Source organism: Mercenaria mercenaria, unplaced genomic scaffold (genome assembly GCF_021730395.1).
Source record: "Mercenaria mercenaria strain notata unplaced genomic scaffold, MADL_Memer_1 contig_4691, whole genome shotgun sequence".
Taxonomy (NCBI): Eukaryota; Metazoa; Mollusca; class Bivalvia; order Venerida; family Veneridae; genus Mercenaria; species Mercenaria mercenaria.
Window position 1 is genome coordinate 35,259 of NW_026462939.1, and position 23,155 is coordinate 58,413.

Sequence of the window (23,155 nt, forward strand, 5' to 3'; positions counted from 1 at the left end):
AACGTTGGTCCGACTTTAAAATATTTAACAGACATGTTCACGTGGTGAAAATCGACAAATGGTTTCCATATTAGTCTGATTTGCAAAAAATAAATGGTGCAAGAGTTAGAAATAAAACATTTTTAAAAGTCGTCTTTTCTCATACCACCGGTCCCAATTTTGAAATGATTTCACGGAAATATTGTCGGGGTCCAGGGACGATGAACTTAAAAATAACATTAAAAAAATGTGCGGTTCAAATCCTAGTTCATGCAAGGCTACTAAATCAATTTTACCTAAAGAGCCGTACCCTAAATCCCCGATATACCTAAAATATACCATCTAAAGAATGAGAGACATGAGGGATGAAGTACAAGCCATATCTGATAAGTTTCAACAATTTAATTGAAAAATATACTAAAAAAAAGTACATGTAAAATTCATAAATCGTAATTATCTGTTCTGTTCTGTTCTGTTCTGTATCCCTAGTTCTACCAGAACTTTTAAATGACTGGTCAGGATCTAGGTCTTCAATCATGGACATAAGGAGGCACAAAGATGAGCATTACTCATCTAAGCTGTGCAAACTGCAAATATGAGAGTGAGATGAGTGAGACACTCATATACCACTGCCCATGTAAATAAAATACATCAAAAGTTTTATGCGAAAATAAGTATTAAATCTGTATCTTGAAATTCAGCATCTTCTAAATGAATCGAAGTAGTTCCTCAAATATAATTCAGCACTTGATGAAAATGAAAAGGGTAGGACACGAGCATAACCCGCATATCGCCCAATTCATAAAGATAAAAACATCAGTTAGGCTAAACAATCATCTTTTATGCATAGTAAGATAATCATTTCTGTACATCAAGTTAATTCATGAATCAGTCAACATCAGCAACTCAGAATATAAACAGAACTGTAAAAATCATTGAAATAACAAGTTTTCATAACGATCGGCAGCTGACAGTACTCTCAGGATCATCACAGCATTTCCTTCTGTCTATCCGTCAAAACGAAAGAAGAACATGTGCAAATCATAAACAAAAACAAACGTCATCGGCGCTGAGCATTCTGATTGGCTAACCGCATCACACACCGCCGTATAAACAAAATAGTCCAAGAACTGTCATCAATCTTCAGGATAAATAATCATCGTCCGCCGTGTTTTTGTACACGATATTAAAAAATACAAACAAGAAATAACTTAACTGAACTTCAGAAACTCCAACTTGAAAACAAAATCGAACGCCATCCTTACTTTCACTTTCGAAATGTTCCTGTTCCGAGTACTAGTGTAAAATAACTTAGAAATTCAAGAAATCAAATGAACGGACTTTTATGAATGTTTCCAAAGCGTGGAAGAGGTAGATCCAAGGCGCGCTTTTCGTTATATATCATGCGATGCTGGATTTGCAGGAAAGTCGGTCAGAATTGCTGGAACTCAAAGTCTCAGCTCTTCCGCCATTACAATCGTCAAATTGTCAGCGCACCTGCTCCACAAGTATTTCGGGGTCGATCCTACCTCCAAATAACTTGTGCTGTTCCTAAAATAAATCTTTTTAACACATGCAAGACAAAAATAATTATTTGTAATAAAATTCGTAATTTCTGGCCTGATCTATAAGTTTTATCGACCATCGGAATGGGTTACTCAAAGATGGAATGTCGTAAACTCCAACATTTCCAGCCACTGTACCCGCAAAATCTACGAGAAGTTATGAATATTTATCAAATGGCCTGACAGAGACACCTAGCGTTAAAAATGACAATTTGTTCATCTGTCTGTACGTTGTTTATCAGGTAAATTATGCAGAAACAGCGTGTTAACACCGTAAGCTGAAAATAAGCCGATAATAACATTTCAAGTTGCACAAGTTCGGATAAGCCTTAAGACCGGATTCGATGAAACCATAACAGAGTACCATATTACTATTTTTGTGTCCATCAACCAAGGTCATCTGGGACCCACATCCACCCCCTGCTAAATGTTTGTTATAATAAAATTATACACAAACATATAAAGAAATAGCACAGTATAAAGTATTTATTTATGAAATTACAAACTATTTCATGAGTCTCTAAGTCTGAAGCACATCATGATTTACAGTTAATGTCGAGAACGTGATCTCTCCCGTGGTTTGGCCACATAGCGCCTCGCCTCCCTCTCTCTGCACCGGTCCTGTTCTCTACGTACCGGACAAATGAGTTCATAACCTTTGTTTGACATTTCTAGTACCTTATCCATAAGAACACTCTGTTTCTTTAGGGCTGCCTGTAATTCGCAGATTTTAGCAGACATAGCGTCAAGTTTTTCTTCATTAGACGGAGGCAACCCTTCAGTCCATGTCTCTACACTACAACTAGATTTCTGCTGTTCAACTTTACCCTTTTCATTTTCCTCGTCTGTAAAGATATTTTCATCCTCACTCCCCATGATCTGTTCTAACACTCTTTCCTCTGAAGGTGTGCTTGCCTTGCTGCCTAAACTAAGCCAGTGGCTCCTAGATTCTTCCCGAGAAAGTTTAATAATGTCTTCGCCCCACCTCAAAACCCTTGGATTTGGTGACTCGGTAATTGATAGCGCGGCTGTAACTTAATCTCCATTACACTTCTCCATGTGACCAGGAGAGCTGACATGCTTGTCTTTCTTTCCTGCGTCACCACACTTGAAATCACAGGCAGGCACTTGAAAGGTACATCATATTCACTAACATGGCCTCTACAGAAATGTGTCTCAAACCTGGACTTCTCGTCTCTTTTGTTACAAGTTGCACACTGGTAGACTCTGTCCCGCTTGGCTACACATTTCAACATTGCTGAGACCATCTAGAGAAAGAAGTTACACAGACTAAATATCTGCATGCAAAAAAAAATGTATATCCAAGATTAGACCTTGACCTTGACCAGTTTAGAACTTTGTTCCCTTCTTTAATCTGTCTACCCATTTTGGAACCTTATCCCCAGTATACGGCTTCAGTTTATCATGATGAACCACGCGCGATGTGTCAGAATCTTGAAGCCTAATCGTATAGTTCAAACTGTTAACGCGCTTCAAAATGACACACAACTTGTACATAGTTTGCAACTTAGGACTTACCTGGTAACCTAGTTTCATGAAGATACCATGCACAGTCACCTGCTTTATACCCGTTTTCAGAAAGCTTGATATCGTACTCATACTTATTCCGCAAAGAAGCCTTACCAAGATTCTGCCTTGCAACCTGATGTGCTGTAACCATTCTCTGGCGCAACTTTTCTGCATACTCACCATATGATGTTACACTATTGTCATCCACGACATTTCTAGACAATTCTGCTGGAATTCTTACCTCACGCCCTAACATCAGCATGTTGGGTGTCAAACCTGTAGAACTATGTGATGTAGCCCTGTAGGCTGCGGCATCCAAAGTTCAATTCCGAATATGTTTGTTCACCTTTAAGATAAGCTTTTATCATACGTACCAATGTGGCATTAAATCTCTCAGCCTGACCGTTACATTTTGGATTCTTGACTGACGTTCGAGTCTTACGAACCTCCATTAACTTACACAGTTCTGTAAAAATATTACTCTCAAAATTGCTACCAAGATCACTATGAATAGAAATTGGAGACCCGTAACGTGAGATGACTTCATTTAAGATAACATTTGCAGTAGTCATTGCAGTCTGATCAGGAACAGCAAATATTTCAACCCACTTTATAAAATGATCAGTAACAACTAGTATATATCTGTTGCCATGAGGTGTTAAAGGTAATTGACCTATGATGTCTGTAGCCAAACATTTCATTACACCACTCACAGAGAAACTACCAAGTTTCGCTTTAGGCTTCCTCGCTGGTCGCTTGTCAGCTTCACATGCGTCGCACATACGAACCCAATTATTGGCATCATCTTTCATTTCATACCAGTAGTACTTCATTTTCAGTTTTGATAAGTCTTTTTCCTACCATTAATGTCCCCCTAATACTGCGCCATGAACCTCATGCAATACTTCTTTCATTAATGATCAAGGCACCACCATTTGCTATACTGGGTTAAGTCCATTTTTCGGGAAAAACTTCTTATAAAGAATACCATCTATCACCTGTTCCATAGTAACCGATAGTGTTTAGTCGCTGGCCCTGTATCAGTGACATTGCTAGGGTGTGGTCTGTTATCAAGGTTTGACATCTTTGCATCATATATGAGTTTAAGGTCTGAGTCTTTATGTTGTAAATCTGCTATCTCGCTGCTAGATCTCTGCTGAAGTATTATTCTCTGTGCTGTCACATCTTTGCTCGTGGTTGGCTGACCCCCTGCTAAGTCTGAACTCTCACCTTTGTCTTCTCCTGACTTTGAAGGTCCCCCTTCCTTCAGATCTGTCCCAACTGCCCTCATCGGTTCTTTACTGCAATTATCCCCATTCATACTGTTTTCCATCTCTGTACCCATTTTAAGCTCATTCACCGAGTTTTCAATCCCGCCTTCCTGTGAGACCGTTACCATACTATGGCTGTAGGACTGTCTCAAAGAGTTGTCTCCATTTTCGTGCATACCGGCTCTTACTGTATTTACCTTAATGACTGGTTCCTCCTGTTCAACATTATTTTCGGCGCCTATGTAGGACATTTCACCTCTCGTTAGGTTTACAGTCGTCTCTTTCTCAGTCTGTCCAACAGATTCAGGACTCTTTGTCGATCGACGAGACACATCCGCACCGTTATCTTTACTCACCTCATTAACATATCTCTCCACAGGCACCGGCATATCTCTTCGTACTCTCGCCTCAAACCTTTTACATGGCCCACACCTTAAAACCTCCATCTCATCGAAGTAATTGCACTGACAATCCCAGGGCTTGTCATACCGTCTGCATTTGAATGTTAATTACCTGAACGATACTCAATGACAAAGTCATAAGAAGACAAGATTTCTAAATACCTTGCCAACCTCCCCTTAGGTTCGTTAAATGAGAACAAATAGACTAATGCTTGATGGTCTGTTCTCACTACAAATTTCCTGCCTAAAAATACTGCCTATAGTATTCTACAAAGTATCTCAGTGCTAAAAGTTCTTTGTCTGTTACACAGTAGTTCTTCTCAGACTTGGTCAACATTTTACTACCATAGCTAATCACTCTCTCAACACCATCTTGTACTTGGCTAAGTACAGACCCTATTGAAAAAGCACTCGCATCGCAATCTAATATGTACTCTCCATCATCTCTAGGGTAAGCCATAATTTCAGGACTAACAAGGGCAAGCTTCAAATTCTGGAAACTGTCCTCACACTCCTTTGTCCAGTCAAACTTTTTACCTTTCTTTGTCAGATCAATCAGGAGTTTCATCATCTGTGAGTAGCTTTTAATATGGTGTCTGTAATAGGACCCCATGCCGAGCAGAGCTCGAATCTGAGTGACTGTCTCTGGTGTTGCAAACTGAAGAATTTTGTTAACATTCCTGACAAATGGAAGAACACCTTCTTCTGAAATAGTATGTCCCAGAAATTCAACTGACTTTTGAAACATATGACATTTCTCTGGCTTAAGTTTAAGACCTGCTTGCTCAATTCTTTCCAGTACCGCACTTACTCGTGCTATCGGTTCGTCAAAGTTACTAGCGTACACAACAATATCGTCTAAATAAATTAAACATGTAGTCCATTGAAGTCCATAAAGTGCAGCCTCCATGCATCGCTGAAATGTTGCACTGGAATTTTTCATACCCATAGGCATGGTCAAGTGTTCATATAACCTGTACGTGGTCATGAATGCAGCTTTAGGAAGATCTTTCTCCCGTACTGGTATCTGATGTATGAACTTGTAATATCAAAAGTAGAGAATAATGTTGCTCCAGCTACAGCGTCCAGGCAATCTCTAGTTCTAGGAATTGGATAACTGTCCGTCTTAGAAATTTTATTGATAGCGCGATAGTCTATGCATGGTCCAACTTTTCCGTCCTTGTTGAACACAAAACACAGCAGACTGGCCCAGGGGCTCTTAGACTTTTGAATAATGCCCTGTGTCTCCATTTTCTCCAAGATTTTGCGCTCTTCATCAGCAAATACGAGTGGGACCCTTCTAGGAGGCACTCTAATAGGTCTTGCATCCCCCGTATCGATTTCATGTTCAACCAACTCCGTGCGTCCAAGGTCATTTTCATCTTTAGAAAAGGCCTTTTCATGATTTTAGAGCAAGTTTGCTAATTTTGCTTTCTCGACTGGTGATCTTTCCTTGCCAGCATCCTCAAAGAGACTCTTCAAGTGGTCAGTTACAGTCTTTCCACCTTGAACTTTGTTTTTAAATGAAACTTAAGGACCTTTTTCCTCATACTGAATCCGACGAATAGCACCAAAGTTGTCTCTATCTGCAGGACTCTCTTCAGTCTTAATAGTCTTCAGATCAACATAGCCCTTCGCTGTACCAATCACACTGTCTTGATTTATAGACACCGCTTGCGAAAAAGGATTCATTATACGTACCTTCTGAGTAGGACTGCTGTTAATGTCGACAATAATATTTGCCATAACAAGAGAATATCTATCGGTAAAACCTGAATTTGGTTCGATTAAAACATCCTTTGCCCTATCATAGTCATCTTCAGGTAACCTTTCTACAAAACATCCATCACTTGCTCACTTTTACCTGGTACTACATAATAATAAGCAGCCGCCACTTTTCTTACTCTGTTATCGTTGCCTACTTGCAAAATTTGTATTTCATTTCCATGAAAATTCAAAACTCCCTTGCTTTTAGTAAGTCGCTAGGTCCATTACATCCTCTTGAATTATATCTGCAACAAGTAAGCCTTCATCATCAATTTCAGCAACAATGATGTCTCTTGTAATCACCAGAGGCCCTAGCGTAATTTCAAATAAAGCTTTGCCATATTCTATTCAGTACATTACCACCTCCACCTGATAAAGTTGAAGTTTTTCTCAGAATAGGTCTTACCTGTTCTGGAAATCTGTCATAAATCTTCTTGCTGCTAAGAACCGTCTTTGAAGCACCTGTGTCAACAGTAAAATATAATTGTATACCTTGCAGAGTAGAATCTATGTAAGCACCAACACTGTGTGGTAGCTTCTGTTTCTCTCTAATACTATCTTGACCTTTACCTTCACAGTGGCCATGTTTCTCTTTATGAGGGGTCGTTTCTCGGCCAACAGAACCTACCCCTAAAAGTTTAACGACTGTGCTTGCATAGGAGCTCTTTGACTTTTACCCATAGGCCTGAAATCTGTCTGGTCATTTCTCTTGTGCATTCCTCGATTCACCTGTTGACCTCCATTAAGCATCGGGCATGCTCGTTTAAAATGCCCATAGTTGCCACAATGGTAACATCTGTAATCCTTTTTCTGATTGGAGTTGTTTCCCTTGTTAATCTCGTCAGGCTTTTTAAGCAGCTCACTCAAAGTCTTGTCAATACTCTCCTTCGTTCTCTCTAGTGTATTCTTGACCAACTCAGTGTCACCCTTCTTTGGCTGCCCACTCACCTTTAATGTTTCTTTTGACCCAAGATTATTTACTGCATTGACCCGTTTTGTACTCATCTTACCAGGTATGTCTTTGGCATCTGGTGCAGTCTCATCTTCACTCCCCTCTGTATCATACCTTACTTGTTTAGCAGATCTCTTCATGCCCCTATCAACATTTGAATGTACCATAAATGACCTGTCTTTAGTCTCTTGGAATCCGACTACCTGAAAAACTGCTTCATCAATATCTGTAGGCTCCTTGACAAATTCAACCCGAAATCTAGCTTTATCATCATACAAACCATCAAGAAAACGTCGAAGTAAATCTTCACGTCTTGTTGCTTGATCTCTGTCAGAATAAGCACTGTCGTACAACCTTTTAAGATCTAAAGCATATTCTTCTACTGTCTCATTTTGCTTTTGACTACGCCTACTAAACTATGCACCAAAAGTCTTAGCTGTACAAATTAACCTAAAACGATTGTTAAGCTCTTCTACCAATTTAGTATAATCATGCTTAACATTTGGTCGCAATTGACCATATACAGAATCACCTGCATCACCTTGTAACCTAGACAACAGTTCATCTAGCCTATCATCGTCTGTCCACCCAAATCTGTCTGCAACTTCAGAAAACCTGTTAAACCAAACCTTCCAAGTTTCTTTACCTGTAAACACCGGCAACCTCTTTCTTTCATAACTACACGGTGTACATTACGCCTTACCTCAGATGTGCCTGTATCATCGCTCGAGGAATCTGTATCACCGACACCATACCTTGTAATCCTGCGCCTGTGTACACCACCTGCTGATCTCCGCCCTCTGTGTCTAGCAACACTTACCGGTACATCATTCCCTTGAGTCTGCCTGTCTCGTTCTAACCTACCCATTACCTCTGTCATCAAATCACCCAAACCCTGCGTTAAGGTGGAATAGCACTTTGTATTTTTTTTACAACCCGCATATGATTTTGATATCATATTAAAGTAGAAGTTATCCCCGGCATGAATGTGTTTTCTTGGTTATTAGTGAAACGTTTTAGCTATGACGTCGCAAACATTATCAAGCACGTCTGTTTTGGCGCCACGTTAAAAAGCGATAAAAAATCGGTTTATTTTCTCTCATTTGTTTATTTTTCAATTTACGGCAATGAAATTTACATCTTTATGTGTGTTATACAAAGGTCTACGGCGCTGGATAGTAATTGTCACTTCTGTTTTCAAAACGATGGAAAAAAAATGAAGAAAAACGACAAAATTTTAGTTTTATTGAAAAAATCGCACACTCGTTAAATTAACGGGAAAACGGCTCGAAATGTTTTTGCCCTTCCCTTGAGGGAAGGGCCGTTTACTAATGTTGGCAGAACTTGTGGTCCGACCCTATTGCTATAATTCAATCGATTGTTAATATCCAGATGTTGATGTAATGATATAGATACATGTATTATAAGCAATAAAATATGTTTAAACTAAATGTTTTTGCCAAAATTTTATATATTTAAGATAAAATTATGTTTAATAAAATTTCAAAAAATTGAGAACTTTTACCATCTAGTATTCTTTTTAATCACTGATTTTGTCCCCTATCCGACGAACAAAAAGTGACGTCAAAGTGCGTTCTTAGATACAACGCGGGTATGGTTTCGTAAGAATAATCTCTATACTTAAAAAGGCACGTATGCACTGAATATTCCCCTATAAATGTACTTCGTTTTTCTCAATTCTTAATTGTTTTATAATAAAAATATTTCGTGAATGAATTTCATAAAAAATCTGTTTACAGATCTTGTTAAATCTGGCAAAAATGTGCTGTCATGTAGGCAATCAAAGTCATTTATAAATATACCAATTTTTAATTTTTTACGAAAAGAAAATTGTTTGAAAATTTTAATAGCTGAAGAATGTAAAAGCTGAAGAACGTTAAAGAAGGATTTCGAGCCCGCCCGCCCGCTTCGCTCAGAAGTGATAGCGCAGATCTGCGGATCGCGGGTTCGTGAGTCCGAGCCCTGAGCGAGGCGTACGTTCTCCGTGACGATATGATAAAAGACAGTGTCTGAAATCATTCGTCCTCCACCTCCGATTCATGGGGGGAAGTTGACAGTTACTTAGCGGAGAACATGGTAAAGAACCCAGGAAGACTGTTTGGTCAACTGTCCACCGTTACGTAACTGAAATACTGTTGAAAAACCCAAGACAGACAAACAAAAGAAGAATTTCATGACAACAGTGAGGTCACACGAACATATGACATAACAGATTCAATCAAGTGTAGTGATAAAAACAATGTCTTACAGGAAGCCTTTTCCGCAGGTAAAATATCTTTTTTTTCCTAAATGTAGTAGTGTTTGACAATACCTTGTTTTCCTTTAAATTACAGTACTTTGCAGTGATAGATATATACATGTTTAGACTTTATACATGTACTTTTAGCTTTGCTAGTAACTTAAGTAAGAGCTCGTGCTTTATTTTCTTGAGCGCCAGAGTTGTCGCAGTTTTGATCATTTCAGTTTCAGTTCACGCTTATTATTACATTGATAAATAAAATTCAGACGTAGGCGTACATTTGTGATTAAAAACTTTTTCAAGCGGATGCACTACGGATATAGTACGGTAGTATGTTTAGGACATGCATCTATTTTTTTAAAGATTAAATTATTTCGCGCGCACGACATCTTATCTCGTGGTCACGACATCTTATCTCGTGCTCTCGACAACTTATCTCGTGTGCAAGAAATATTATCTGGAGAGCACGACATTTTGGCATTCTAAAAACGAAACCCGCTTCCGAAATGATTAAAATGGAATAAATAAATTATAGCCTAATATATATAGAAATAGCCGCTGTGCCATTCAGTGATTTCGCCTATCATCACCACCCCCCCCACCCAACCCCCCCGCCCCCCCCCCCCCCCCCCCCACGCTTCAAAAAAAAAAAAGATAAAAAACATCGTATCAAGTTTGGCCTTCCGGAATAACGAATTACGATTGTAATAATCAAACCTGAGATAAAAAGTGATGAAATTAATGAATAGTTATAATATATTTGTCTGTCCCCAACGAAATATTACTACTCTATCCCCACTTACCTGACCCCCATCCTTCAGTCAATCGATGAGTCCAACAGTGACACGATGTGTGACTTTTAAATAGCAACATTTTTCATGTCATATAGATACAGGGGAATATTCATGCGTGAGTGCATGCAAGCGTGCGTACGTACGTGCGTGCGTACGTCCGTCCGTCCGTCCATCTGTCCGGCTAATTTTTCATAACTTCGTCGTATATTTTGAAAATACTTCATGCTTTACTAGTGAGATCGATTCTCGGGAGCAAACACAGGACCTCTATCTCTAAGGTAAATGTAACACTTGACTGAGGGAGTTAGACAAAGGTTGTGCTCACAAAAATCATCACACTGAGGCAAGCATGTAGGATTTTCCCAATGTGGAGCAACAAAAATTAAACAGACAGATGTTGAGAATTACGTCACACTGACACAATTTTAGTCATATAGCGGCTTTCCAGCTTTTGATGATGGAGGAGACCCTATGTTCCCGTTTGTGCATTATTCAAGGGAAGAGATAAATTGTCATGCGCAGGAGATTATATGCGCACACGACACACAAGATAAGATGTCATGCGTGAGCAGGGAATACGCGCAATATTAACTGAGAAGGTCGGAAAAAGTGCTAGTGTAACTAACAGGTCAAAAATAATGAACTCATTGTCATTATATTTTGATAGGAAATGAAAATATAATGTGCAATTTTAATGTACGTTTCAGCGCTATTGTAAGTGCACATATACGAGTAGCATTTCATTTCTAAACTTTGTACTTTTTTAAACTCCTAGTTGTTGAAATTCAAAATACGACAGCTTGTGCAATTTCATTGTACACGCTTAAAATGCACTTGTAAAACAAAAATCTGATAAGTTGTTCTTTTAGTTATGTGTAGCGGGCAAAAAGATGGAATTTATTTGTAAAAATTATGCAAGTTTTTTTTAACATCCAAAGAAGTTCACTGCACGTACGTGTAACAGTTTGGGATCGATGCATTGCGTGGAACAACCTATATCGAATGTTTAATCAAATACAATATTCTATAAGACTATGTGTCTTTCATTCTTATCCTTTCCTACTTATCTTGTTCAAACTATGATGTATGTATTTAATTTGTATATGTATTACTGGGAATAAAATATGTTTAAACTAAATGCAATAATACATTATTCCCAACTGTTATGAAAATGAGTTAATGCAGATACTGCTTGTGTTCTTTTCATTCAATAGCCATTTCTGATTTATTCTAAAAACAAAGTTGTGATATGCAAGACATTTTTCACTTATGTTCAGTGGTTTATTTCTCCTATAAAATGATAATTTTTTTTCAGTAAAAAATGTTCTGAATAGAAAACAGAATAGAATTTTATTATTACCTCCACACAGGAAGAGTACGTAATATGTCACGTTATACATGCATAAAATTTAATACATTTAACATAAAGTAATTTTTTAAAGAACAATACATAATGCAAAAATACTTGAAGCTTGATACTTTGCCATTTCTGTCATATGCACATACAAACAAAGCGTGAGTGAAAACGTATTGTATCTGTTCATACCGAGAGCCGGATATTCCTATATGCACCTATAACCAGTGACAAAATCTTTTTCTTGCATACTGATATCAAGAAATAATAATAAAAATAAAATCAATCGAACGGCTTTCTTTTTAGAACTATTTCTTATAGCAGCGTATTTAAACAAAGCGCTGGAAACCAACGTCTGTAAACAGGAAAGACGTCATGACGTATCAAGACAAATAACAATGTTTAGTTCCGGTTTTGTTTTATCAGTTGCAGCGTAACTTTATGATTTTTTTGATAAAATAACGTGTTTTGAATCGAGAAATATACCATCAGGAACAAAGAGGATCTGTCAAGGTATTGGTTTTTTATTCCGTTTTTGAAAAAAATAAATTACTACATACATTTTCCACATATATGTGTAGTTCGCAATACGTCATTTAAAGCACGAGAGTCATCTTACACCCCGGGGTGTAAGATGGATTTTTCCAGCACCGGTAAAAATACCGGAAATCCCCGTCTGGTATGCAAGAAATATTATTCTATTGACGCAACATTAATTAGATAGAGTTTTTGACGTCAAATTTTACTGACGGATATGTTTAATAAACCATTAATTAAAAAATAACTGGATGGTAAAAGTACTTAATTTTTTAATATTCTTTCAAACATAAATTTATCTTGAAAATATAAAAATTTGGCAAAAAATTTTCGAGCCGTTTTTTCGTGAATTAGACAAGTTTGCCATTTTTTCTAAAAATCTAAAAAATTGAGAAAGTCGTTTTTCTTCATTTTTTTCATAATTTTGAAAACAAAAGTGACAAATACTGTCTAGCGCCATAGACCTTTGTATATCACACATAAAGATGTAAGTTTCATTGCTGTAAATAGAAAAATAAACAAATGAGAGAAAATAAACAGAGTTTTTATCGCTTTTTAACGTGGCGCCAAAACAGACGTGCAAGATAATGTTTCCGACGTCATAGCTAAAACGTTTCACTAGTAACCAAGAAAACAGTTACACATTCACGCTGGGGATAACTTCTACTTTAATATGATATCAAAATCATATGCGGGTTGTAAAAAAATTACAAAGTGCTATTCCACCTTAAAGCCATATTAGACTGACGAATGGTATCAACTATAGCAGAAGTCCTTTCTTTAAAGATGTTTTACCGCCTCGATAGCCTAGTGGTAGAGCGTCCGCTTCGAGTGCGGGAGGTCGTGGGTTCGATCCCCGGCCGCGTCATACCAAAGACGTGAAAAAATGGTACCAGTACCTCCCTTGCTTGGCGCTCAGCAATAAAAAGGGAAACTGGCCTCTTCTCTCATACCCTCGTGGCGATTGATTCCATCAGGAATGAGGTGTCGAGAGTGATTAATATAAGTTGAAGAACTTCCTTCACAATCGACCTAAAATAAATTCTGTATAAACTATAAACTAAAGATGTTTTTCACAATTATTTCTAGCGGACAGAATTTTGTATAACTTTGCATATTTATAGATTGATGTATGACAAGTTAAAATAAAAAATAAAAATGATAGGTACCCGTGCTTCTTTTTTCAATATTCAAAGTTTATTAAGAACACCAAATCTGTATTTTTGTCTGAAGAAACAATACATACATGTCATAATAAAACTACTGCAAACAACGATTTACTTAAAATTTCACTCTGATGTTGCTGTTTATCCATTACAGGTAATGAAACCACTATAACTATGCATAAAATGTCAACATATAGTTATATTAACTCAGAAAAATTACTCTTGACAGATGTCGAAAGTATCTGAAACTGAGAAATTCACGAAGTATTTCTTAATGATATGAAAAATCTAGCGGACAGAATTTTACAAAATTTTATATTATGTAAGCTAGAACTAAGACAAAAAATTCAAAACCAAAAAAATAACATCAACCCGTGCTCGTTTTCAAGAAAAATTTAAAAATATTCACTTCGCCCACAAAAGTATTTTTTCGTTACCCCACCCACCTAAATATTATGAACATTTTTTTTTTTTTTACACAACAAATTGCACAATTTTAAAACCAGTTTCATAACTATTTGTCTTACTCACATGCGGAATACTGCTCCTTTAAGGTTGCATGCCTCTAAGTCAAATACTTTTTGAGATACGTGCTACACAAGCTTTCACATGCCATTTACGTATATATTTGACCACGTCAAGGGACATAAATCTGTTTTTACTGAGTGAAACCTCGAATAAAAGCACTAGTGCACAACTTCGCATGCTGAATTTAATTCTTGTATGGTTTCATGACTCTTGGCGCATATACTTTTGGGGTACATGCGACACAAATGTTTAGACCCTTTATGTACATTTTGACTGTCAAGGGCCATAACTCTGGTCTTACTACGTGAAATGCGGGATGAGGCACAAAAAGTATAACAACATTTTAGCAAGCCACATTTAAACTTAAAAGATATAGATCTACGTTAAGATTTTCTGGAAGTTTATGTGACAAGGAGTCGACTGAATCTTTACTGGACGAAATAGTTTACTTTGGCTGTCAAGAATGTATTCTATTTGAGCACTTCCTACGACTATTCCTCCAGTAAAACACCATCACTTTTAAAGAGAAATATATGCACGACCTATATTGTCAGTACATACGATATTTTTTTTGCGTGAGTGCGCTGCATATCCAACAATTATACACTTTCGGCGGCGAATCCTGAACTTTACAGTGGTTGTCGCTTGCTGCGCGATTAAGCTGTGCACAAAATATTGTGATAAACACCTTTAAGAGCTTGTGTCATGTCAGGATTATCATTACGCCTAACAGAATCACCCATAACATTATCACGCATTCTCAGGTGGTCATGGTTACAGTTATCATCAGTTTCTGAAAGGTCAGGGTCGCGACGCGGCATGTCACTTTCATGTTGGTTTTGATTAGTATTAGACGAATGCGTCCCTTCATCTCCCCCAACATCAAAGTCTGTATCAGTATTACTTGTACAATCACTTAAAACGGCACCTTCACCCTCATTGTCTTTTTTTTTAAGATTCTTTCTTTTCCCCATAACGCCTGCCAACATTTAGACAACATTAAGAAAAGAGAAGAAACAAAATGAATTGAAAACATTTAGTATATGACACAGCTGCTTTAATAATGCTTTAATTGCTTAGTACAATAAAATTTGCTGGATATGCAGGAATCTTGATTTCTGCAGGATTTGCTGGATTCGCTGGAACTGCTGAACTCACAAAATCCGCCATTTCCAACGAGTTATTTTTCCAACCAAACCAGCACACTCTTCGCCAGGACGCACCATCATCTTCGCAAGGTTCGCATCACTGGATATGCTGGATTCATCTCCCAACTTCAGATTCACCAATCTTCGCCAAATTCCCTGTTGGTAGACATCACATCACATCCCACTACTCTGACACCATAAAATGTGTCGGGGTCCAGGGACGATGAACTTAAAAACAACATTTTAGAAAATGTGCGGTTCAAATTCTAATATATGCAAGGCTACTTAAGCAATTTTACCTAAGGAGCCGTACCCTAAATCCCCGATATACCTATAATATACCACCTAAAGAATGAGAGACATTAGGGATGAAGTATAAGCCATATCTGATAAGTTTCAACAATATAATTGAAAAATATACTAAAAAAAATGTACATGTAAAATTCATAAATCGTAATTATCTGTTCTGTTCTGTTCTGTTCTGTACCCCTAGTTCTACCAGAACTTTTAAATGACTGGTCAGGATCTAGGTCTTCAATCATGGACATAAGGAGGCACAAAGATGAGCATTACTCATCTAAGCTGTGCAAACTGCTAATATGAGAGTGAGATGAGTGAGACACTCATATACCACTGCCCATGTAAATAAAATACATGCAAAGTTTCATGCGAAAATAAATATTAAATCTGTATCTTGAAACTCAGCATTTTCTAAATGAATCGAAGTTCCTCAAATATGATTCAGCACTTGATGAAAATGAAAAGGGTAGGACACGAGCATAACCCGCATATCGCCCAATTCATAAAGATAAAAACATCAGTTAGGCTAAACATTCATCCTTTGTGCATAGTAAGATAATCATTTCTGTACATCAAGTTAATTCATGAATCAGTCAACATCAGCAACTTAGAATATAAACAGAACTGTAAAAATCATTGAAATAACAAGTTTTCATAACGATCGGCAGCTGACAGTACTCCCAGGATCATCACAGCATTTCCTTCTGTCTATCCGTCAAAACGAAAGAAGAACATGTGCAAATCATAAACAAAAACAAACGTCATGGGCGCTGAGCATTCTGATTGGCTGACCGCATCACACACCGCCGTGTAAACAAAATAGTCCAAGAACTGTCATCAATCTTCAGGATAAATAATCATCGTCCGCCGTGTTTTTGTACACGATGTTAAAAGAAAAAAAATACAAAATAGAAATTCAAAACAAGAAATAACTTAACTGAACTCCAGAAACTCCAACTTGAATCCAAACATCGAACGCCATCCTTACTTTCACTTTCGAAATGTTCCTGTACTAGTGTAAAATAACTTAGAAATTCAAGAAATCTAACGAACGGACTTTTATGAATGTTTCCAAAGCGTGGAAGAGGTAGATCCAAGGTGCGCTTTTCGTTATATATCATGCGATGCTGGATTTGCAGGAAAGTCGGTCAGAATTGCTGAAACTCAAGGTCTCAGCTCTTCCGCCATTACTATCGTCAAATTGTCAGCGCACTTGCTCCACAAGTATTTCGGGGTCGATCCTACCTCCAAATAACTTGTGCTGTTCCTAAAATAAATCTTTTTAACACATGCAAGACAAAAATAATTATTTGTAATAAAATTCGTAATTTCTGGCCTGATCTATACGTTTTGCCGACCATCGGAATGGGTTACTCAAAGATGGAATGTCGTAAACTCCAACATTTCCAGCCACTGTACCCGCAAAATCTACGAGAAGTTATGAATATTTATCAAATGGCCTGACAGAGACACCTAGCATTAAAAATGACAATTTGTTCATCTGTCTGTACGTTGTTTATCAGGTAAATTATGCAGAAACAGCGTGTTAACATCGTAAGCTGAAAAAAGTCGATAATAACATTTCAAGTTGCACAAGTTCGGATAAGCCTTAAGACCGGATTCGAACCATAACAGAGTACCATATTACTATTTTGTGTCCAACAACCAAGGTCATCTGGGCCCCACAATATTACTCGGGTGACCCTCCTATATTTTTGTTTAAAGCCACACTGTTTAAAGAAAACCTGTTCAATCAAAACAATTAAACATACACGTAGTTGTGTGCCATTTAAAATGTTAGTTTTTTATACGGTAATGTAAGAATTAGTTCATGTTTAGCTAAACAAAACTCTCTCATTCAATATACCCTACCCCGTTATATATTATGATTTAATGGAATAAAAGTCTTAAATTGAAAAGGATGATAAGACTCAAATATCTTTCATTTTATTAATGCATGTATGTCAGTCCCAGTCAGTTTCAACATATTTCTATAAAATATGTAACATTCAAACAAAAAAGTATTAAGACTGTTGGCAAAAATAGAGATGTATTCGGAATTTGTGTTAAATAGAAAGATCTGCCAATGTATGGGGTTTATAAATTAATTGATTTCTATATGCAAAACAATGCTTTGCTTACCGTGAATTGTTTTGTTCTAGGATCCACATCTTATCAAGGAAGCTGGCCCTTACAAAACTTCAGGTGCTTCTGTCACCCTCAATACAACTGCATTTTACGGAAGTCATGCCGCATCTTCAATTTCTGGAAACGCTCTTAATACTATTAACATCGGGTCCGATGTACACACGGATGTCATTGGCTTGCAGTTGACTCCAATATCAGAGGCATTCTCAGCCAAATACTGGAAGGTATGTCGAATTATGTCCCGTATCCAAACATATTATTATATAGTAGTTATTTCCTGATACAATTTATATGAACAGTTTACCTAGAAGTTATGAGTTTACTTGAAACTTATTGATACATTAATCTAGTCAGCGCCATTTGGTTTGGATGACCTCTGTTCCTGTGTCCTTCATATAATCGTTTCTCCTATCATATTTTTACGCACTTTCCCCTTCATGGAGCTAAATGAGTATATGACACAATTGTTTATCATGGTGTATGACGTACAGAATGCAACCTTCATCAAGGTAGTAGTTTATGTCCGCTAATTTTGAACCCTCAAACATTTTTGAATGACTATGTAAAATAGAAAAAGTGGAAACTCTACAGGTCGCTCAACACGACAAAAAAGAAAATGTTGCAGACTCGGTTCGATTGAGCCTTTTTTATGGACGGTAGTAGAGATGCATCCTACCGTCCACGCCCTCTAGCCCCGGGTTGAGCAGAACTCAACATTTACATATGCTACAAGTACAAAACTAATTAAGAGACATCCGCAGATGTGTTCATACGGCGGTACTGTTTTCTTAACTTGTAACCCTTCCGGTTCAATGTCAAGGTCATGATTCAAGTATTTATTTTCGTGATTTACATTGTTAGCAACATACATGCTGACTTTTAAGGAAAGATGGTGAACTAAAGGTATTTAAGCTCATCTGAGCCAAAGGCGCATGGTGAGCTTTTGTGACCGCTTGATGTCCGTCGTCCGTCGTGCGTCCGTCAACAACTTCTAAAACAATCTTCATCTTGAAAACTACTTATGCAAATTTACAACAAACTTCACAGGAATAATCTTTGGGTGGTCCCCTTTCAAAATTGTTCAAAGATTGAATTCCACACAGAACTATAGTTGCCATTGAAACCTAAAGAAAACACTTAAAAATTCTTCTTATCCAAAACCGCAAGGTGGAGAGCCTAGAGGCGTATTTGATATCATCTTATGGTCCTCTACAAAGATTGTTCAAATTATGCCCTTGGGAAGAAAAAGGTCCCGCCCCGTGGATCCCAAATTTTACATAGACTTATAAAGGAAAACAACTTTAAAAATCTTCTTGTTTGAAACCACAGTACCAAGGCCTTCGATATTTGGTAGCATTGCCTTGTGGTCTTCTACCAAGGTTGTTTAAATTATTACCCTGGCATGAAAAGAGGCCCCCTCCCTGGGGTCCCAAGTTTCACAGAAATTTAATATAGGAGGAAACTTTAAAAATCTTCTTTTCTGAAACTGCAAGGCCTAGGCTTTTAATATTTTTGGTATGTAGCATTGTCTAGTGGTTCTATAACAAGATTTTTCAAATTATGCCCCTGGGGTGGAAAGAGGCCCCGTCCCGGGGGTCACTTTTTCTATGAGTTATATTGGAAATACTATAATAGTATAATACTTAAAAATTATATGATCATATTTCCTAGACTGTTTAATTATAATTACCTGATGACCCCAAGTAATTAGGGGTCACATGACTGTGACCTTGACCTACTTTCTTGTTTTTAAGATACAGCTTTGAAATTTGGATGATGTGACAGGATGGTCGGACCGGAGACAGAAATTATACAAACAATTTAACACTCATTACAATATTTACAAGTTTATTTACAGAAAATGAATACTTACAATGAATAGAAAAAAAACTAAATAGAAGAAAAGGAAATTTTGAGCTCATTGATGGTTTGTAGAAATGATGTTCGAGTCCAGGATTTCTAATACAATGTCATAGTGACGATTTTACAGATGTTTCTGTTCCACTTTAAACTTAGAGCAGCAAAATAGATAATGAACACTATTTAAGATACAGTCCCATCAAATCGCGAAGAATTTGACCCCATTCTGGCTCCCTATATCCGGTGTTTGTATCCCTGAGCTCTCTCAGTCGTAGTTTACAAAGGTCAATAGCTTGACGGTTAAGGCACAAGCATGGGACGTAGACTCTCAGCGCAGGGAATTCACATCCAGGGGTGTAACGAAAACCACGGGTATATCACTTCCGGGACGTGACATCACCTGGTGGAAGAAGCTAAAATATATAACATATGGTAAGCACCATAGCAAAAAGAAATAAAATCACAAACTGCTCCGTTGGCTACACCATACCTCCACAGGCTCCCATAAATAATACGTGCTAGTTATACAAAGTATAAGTGCTATTAAGTTCAGACGTCACTTGAATACAATACGTCACTTACGTAATTTTATTAATTCTCAGGTTAATTACTTACTAGGCTAAATAAAGTTAAAGTATAATAAGGATATGAGAAGATTATGATGAAAAATTATAGAAAAGAGAATGATTAACTGCAGCTTTTATTTACAACCACAAATTAACAAAAATGCAATGCAAATTAAACATAACACACTAGTTGGTATAAAAGATAACTCTGTAGCATCGACAACCATGTAACAAAGCGGACACTTTATAGCTATGCAATATACTGGCACACAATCTTTTTAAAATTGCAATAAAATATAAAATATACGGTACTATACTTGTCAAACCATACATTTAATATATAACAAACAATCCAATGCAGTACCGGCGTTCCATAATTTACAACGAAAAGATTGACAATATGGTTTATGAGAAAATTACTTGCTAAATATCACGTTACACTACTTTCAATATAAATTTTACAACTAATACAAATGAAACATCTTAGATTCCTCTTTCGAAATAAATAATTTACAAAAGTCAGAAAGATTCAATAAATTAGCCTGACAGATCGAAACTAGCTAATAGCTTGCCGAAGAGTAAACATTTCACAAAATTGTTTAGATTGAACAAAAATTTAATCAATAAAAACATAATTAAAAAATTATACAAAAATCTAACAATTAAACTTCTTACCTCGGTCGAACAAATTTAATTTCTACAAAGAATAGAAAAGACTAACATAGTGACATCAGTCGGTTATGTGGAGTGCGCTAAGCATATCTGGTCTAGTCAATTTGTATGGTTATGTCAAGCCAAATATTGGATTTGCATGGGAATCACGACAAAGCCGTGAACTCGGACTATTATCGCGGGAATTGTATTGGACAATTTCAGGCCCGTTACAGTGGTTTTTGAGTTAAAAACAATAATTGTTGAAGTTTAAAAAATTTTAACTTCTTTATTATTGAACCGAATTTAATGTTTACATGGAAATTTAGGTTATCAAATGCAGAAAAAAAAGAGAGGTATTTTATGCGTAAAATCTGACATTTATCTCAGTAACTCAATAATTTACGAAAAGATGATGCAAAACCTGTCTTTATACTACAGATACTTTGAGGCCCGTATGTCAGTTTGTGACAGATGACATACACATTTTCTTGAATTAGTTCACACAACTGGGAATAGATTTCAATGCTTACTCGTTTACTATTTTCACAAATGATATTTGAACAAGGTAGAATAAAAACAAACTGTATTTGTATGGTTTAGTTTTACGAGTTATAAACAGTTTACCAGAGGGGGACGTGATACGTTCAAATTACAACATGCTCAACAGGATGCCGATATATTAAGAACTTATAGTAGGCTTTTCCAATAGAAGTTATCTTCATAACCGATTGAATAAATGAAATCACCTAGCAAATGAAATTTTTTAAATAAATGTCCAAATATATCTCGTATTGTACAGTACAATGTTAAATAACCTTTTCATTCTATATCTTTTTATTTTAGTTTAAATTAAAAATGATTGTGGTCCTCTACCATAATTGTTCAAATTATGCCCCTTGGGTGAAAAGAGGCCCTGCCCCAGGGGTCCCAAGTTTTACATAGACTTATATAGGAAAATAAATCTTCTTGTCTGAAACTACAAGACCTGGGACTTTGATATTTGGTATGTAGCATTGCCTTGTGGTCCTCTACCAAGACTTTTCAAGTTATTACTCTGGGGTGAAAAGAGGCCCTGCCCTGGGGTCCCAAGATTTACACATACTTATATGGAAAAACAACTTTAAAAATCTACTTGTCTGAAACTGCAAAGGCCTAGGCTTTTGATATTTGGTATGTTGCATTGCCTAGTGATCCTCTACCAAAACTGTGCCTCTGTGGATAAAAAGAGGCCCTGCTCTGGGGGTTCCAAATTTTACAAAGACTTATATGGGAAAGAACTTTTAAAAGCCTTCTTGACTGAAAGTTCAAGGCCTAGGTTTTTGATATTTGGTATGTAGCATTGTGTCGTGGCTCTGTAACAAGATTGTTCAAATTATGCCCCTGGGGTGGAAAGAGGCCACGTCCCGAGGGTCACTTTTTATATGAGTTATGTAGGAAACATACTTCAAACATTATCTGATCATATTTCCTAGACTGTTTGATTATAATTACGTGATTACCCCAAGTAATTAGGGGTCATTTGACACTGACCTTGACCTACTGACCTACCTTTAAGATACAGCCTTGAATTTGAATGACATATACAGTTTTGCACACCGATCTTAAAACTGATTTTCAGTGACCATGAATGTGACCTACTGACCTACTTTCTTAATATTTTAGCATCGGTTTGGCATTTGAAACATGTAGCTCATATTACTCAGGTGAGCAATCCAGGGTCATCATGACCCTCTTGTTTACTTACGTTTGCGCTGTAACACATACTGTGCAAAACAGTACAATATGAATGAACGTCAGATCGCAAAAATAACTATTTTCAGGACCTAAGATAATAACCATTTAAAAACATAAACATAATTGGTATCATGAACTGTATTCAAAAATACTTTAAGTTTAGGCAGCGTAATTATATGAATTTGAAAGACAAGAACAAACTGGCATTTGTAAGTGATAAAATACTAACTGCCAAAGTAAATTCTATTACAGTTAAATAAGACATATCTTGAATTATACATGTATGATATAAAGTGATGTTAATTTTCATCTTCAATGATTAAAATGTCACAAACAAAATTATGTAACTTTCGCAATATTGTTTGTGTCCTGCTTTTCTCTATTTCTTCATCTGGCTCTTTTTTTTCATTGAAAATACTATCTCTAATTAGATTTTGATAACTGAGTTGACGAAGCAAACTTATTTGTAAATCATTTATATTCTATATAGTTTTGCTTTTGTTAAAGAAACTTTAGTCCATGTATTGTAAAGTCAATTTTAGGTGTACAGATGGAAATTGTGCCTTGCCGAGAATGTTATCCCATTTTCTTATAGACTAAGTCAGATGTTCAAATACTCACACTTCTTCTTACTACTAGCG

The 23,155-nt window shown here is 36.7% G+C and overlaps 1 protein-coding gene across 1 annotated transcript in view; it reads left to right on the forward strand.

The window, feature by feature from the left end:
* Positions 1 to 17,924, forward strand: part of LOC128554071 (uncharacterized) — a gene marked incomplete at its 3' end in the record, with an annotated part of 33,445 nt that extends 15,521 nt beyond the window's left edge. The window contains exon 6 of the mRNA XM_053535290.1: positions 17,715 to 17,924. Coding sequence (XP_053391265.1) covers positions 17,715 to 17,924 — 210 coding nt within the window. The remainder of the gene's footprint in view (positions 1 to 17,714) is intronic.
* Between the last annotated feature and the right edge of the window lie 5,231 nt (positions 17,925 to 23,155).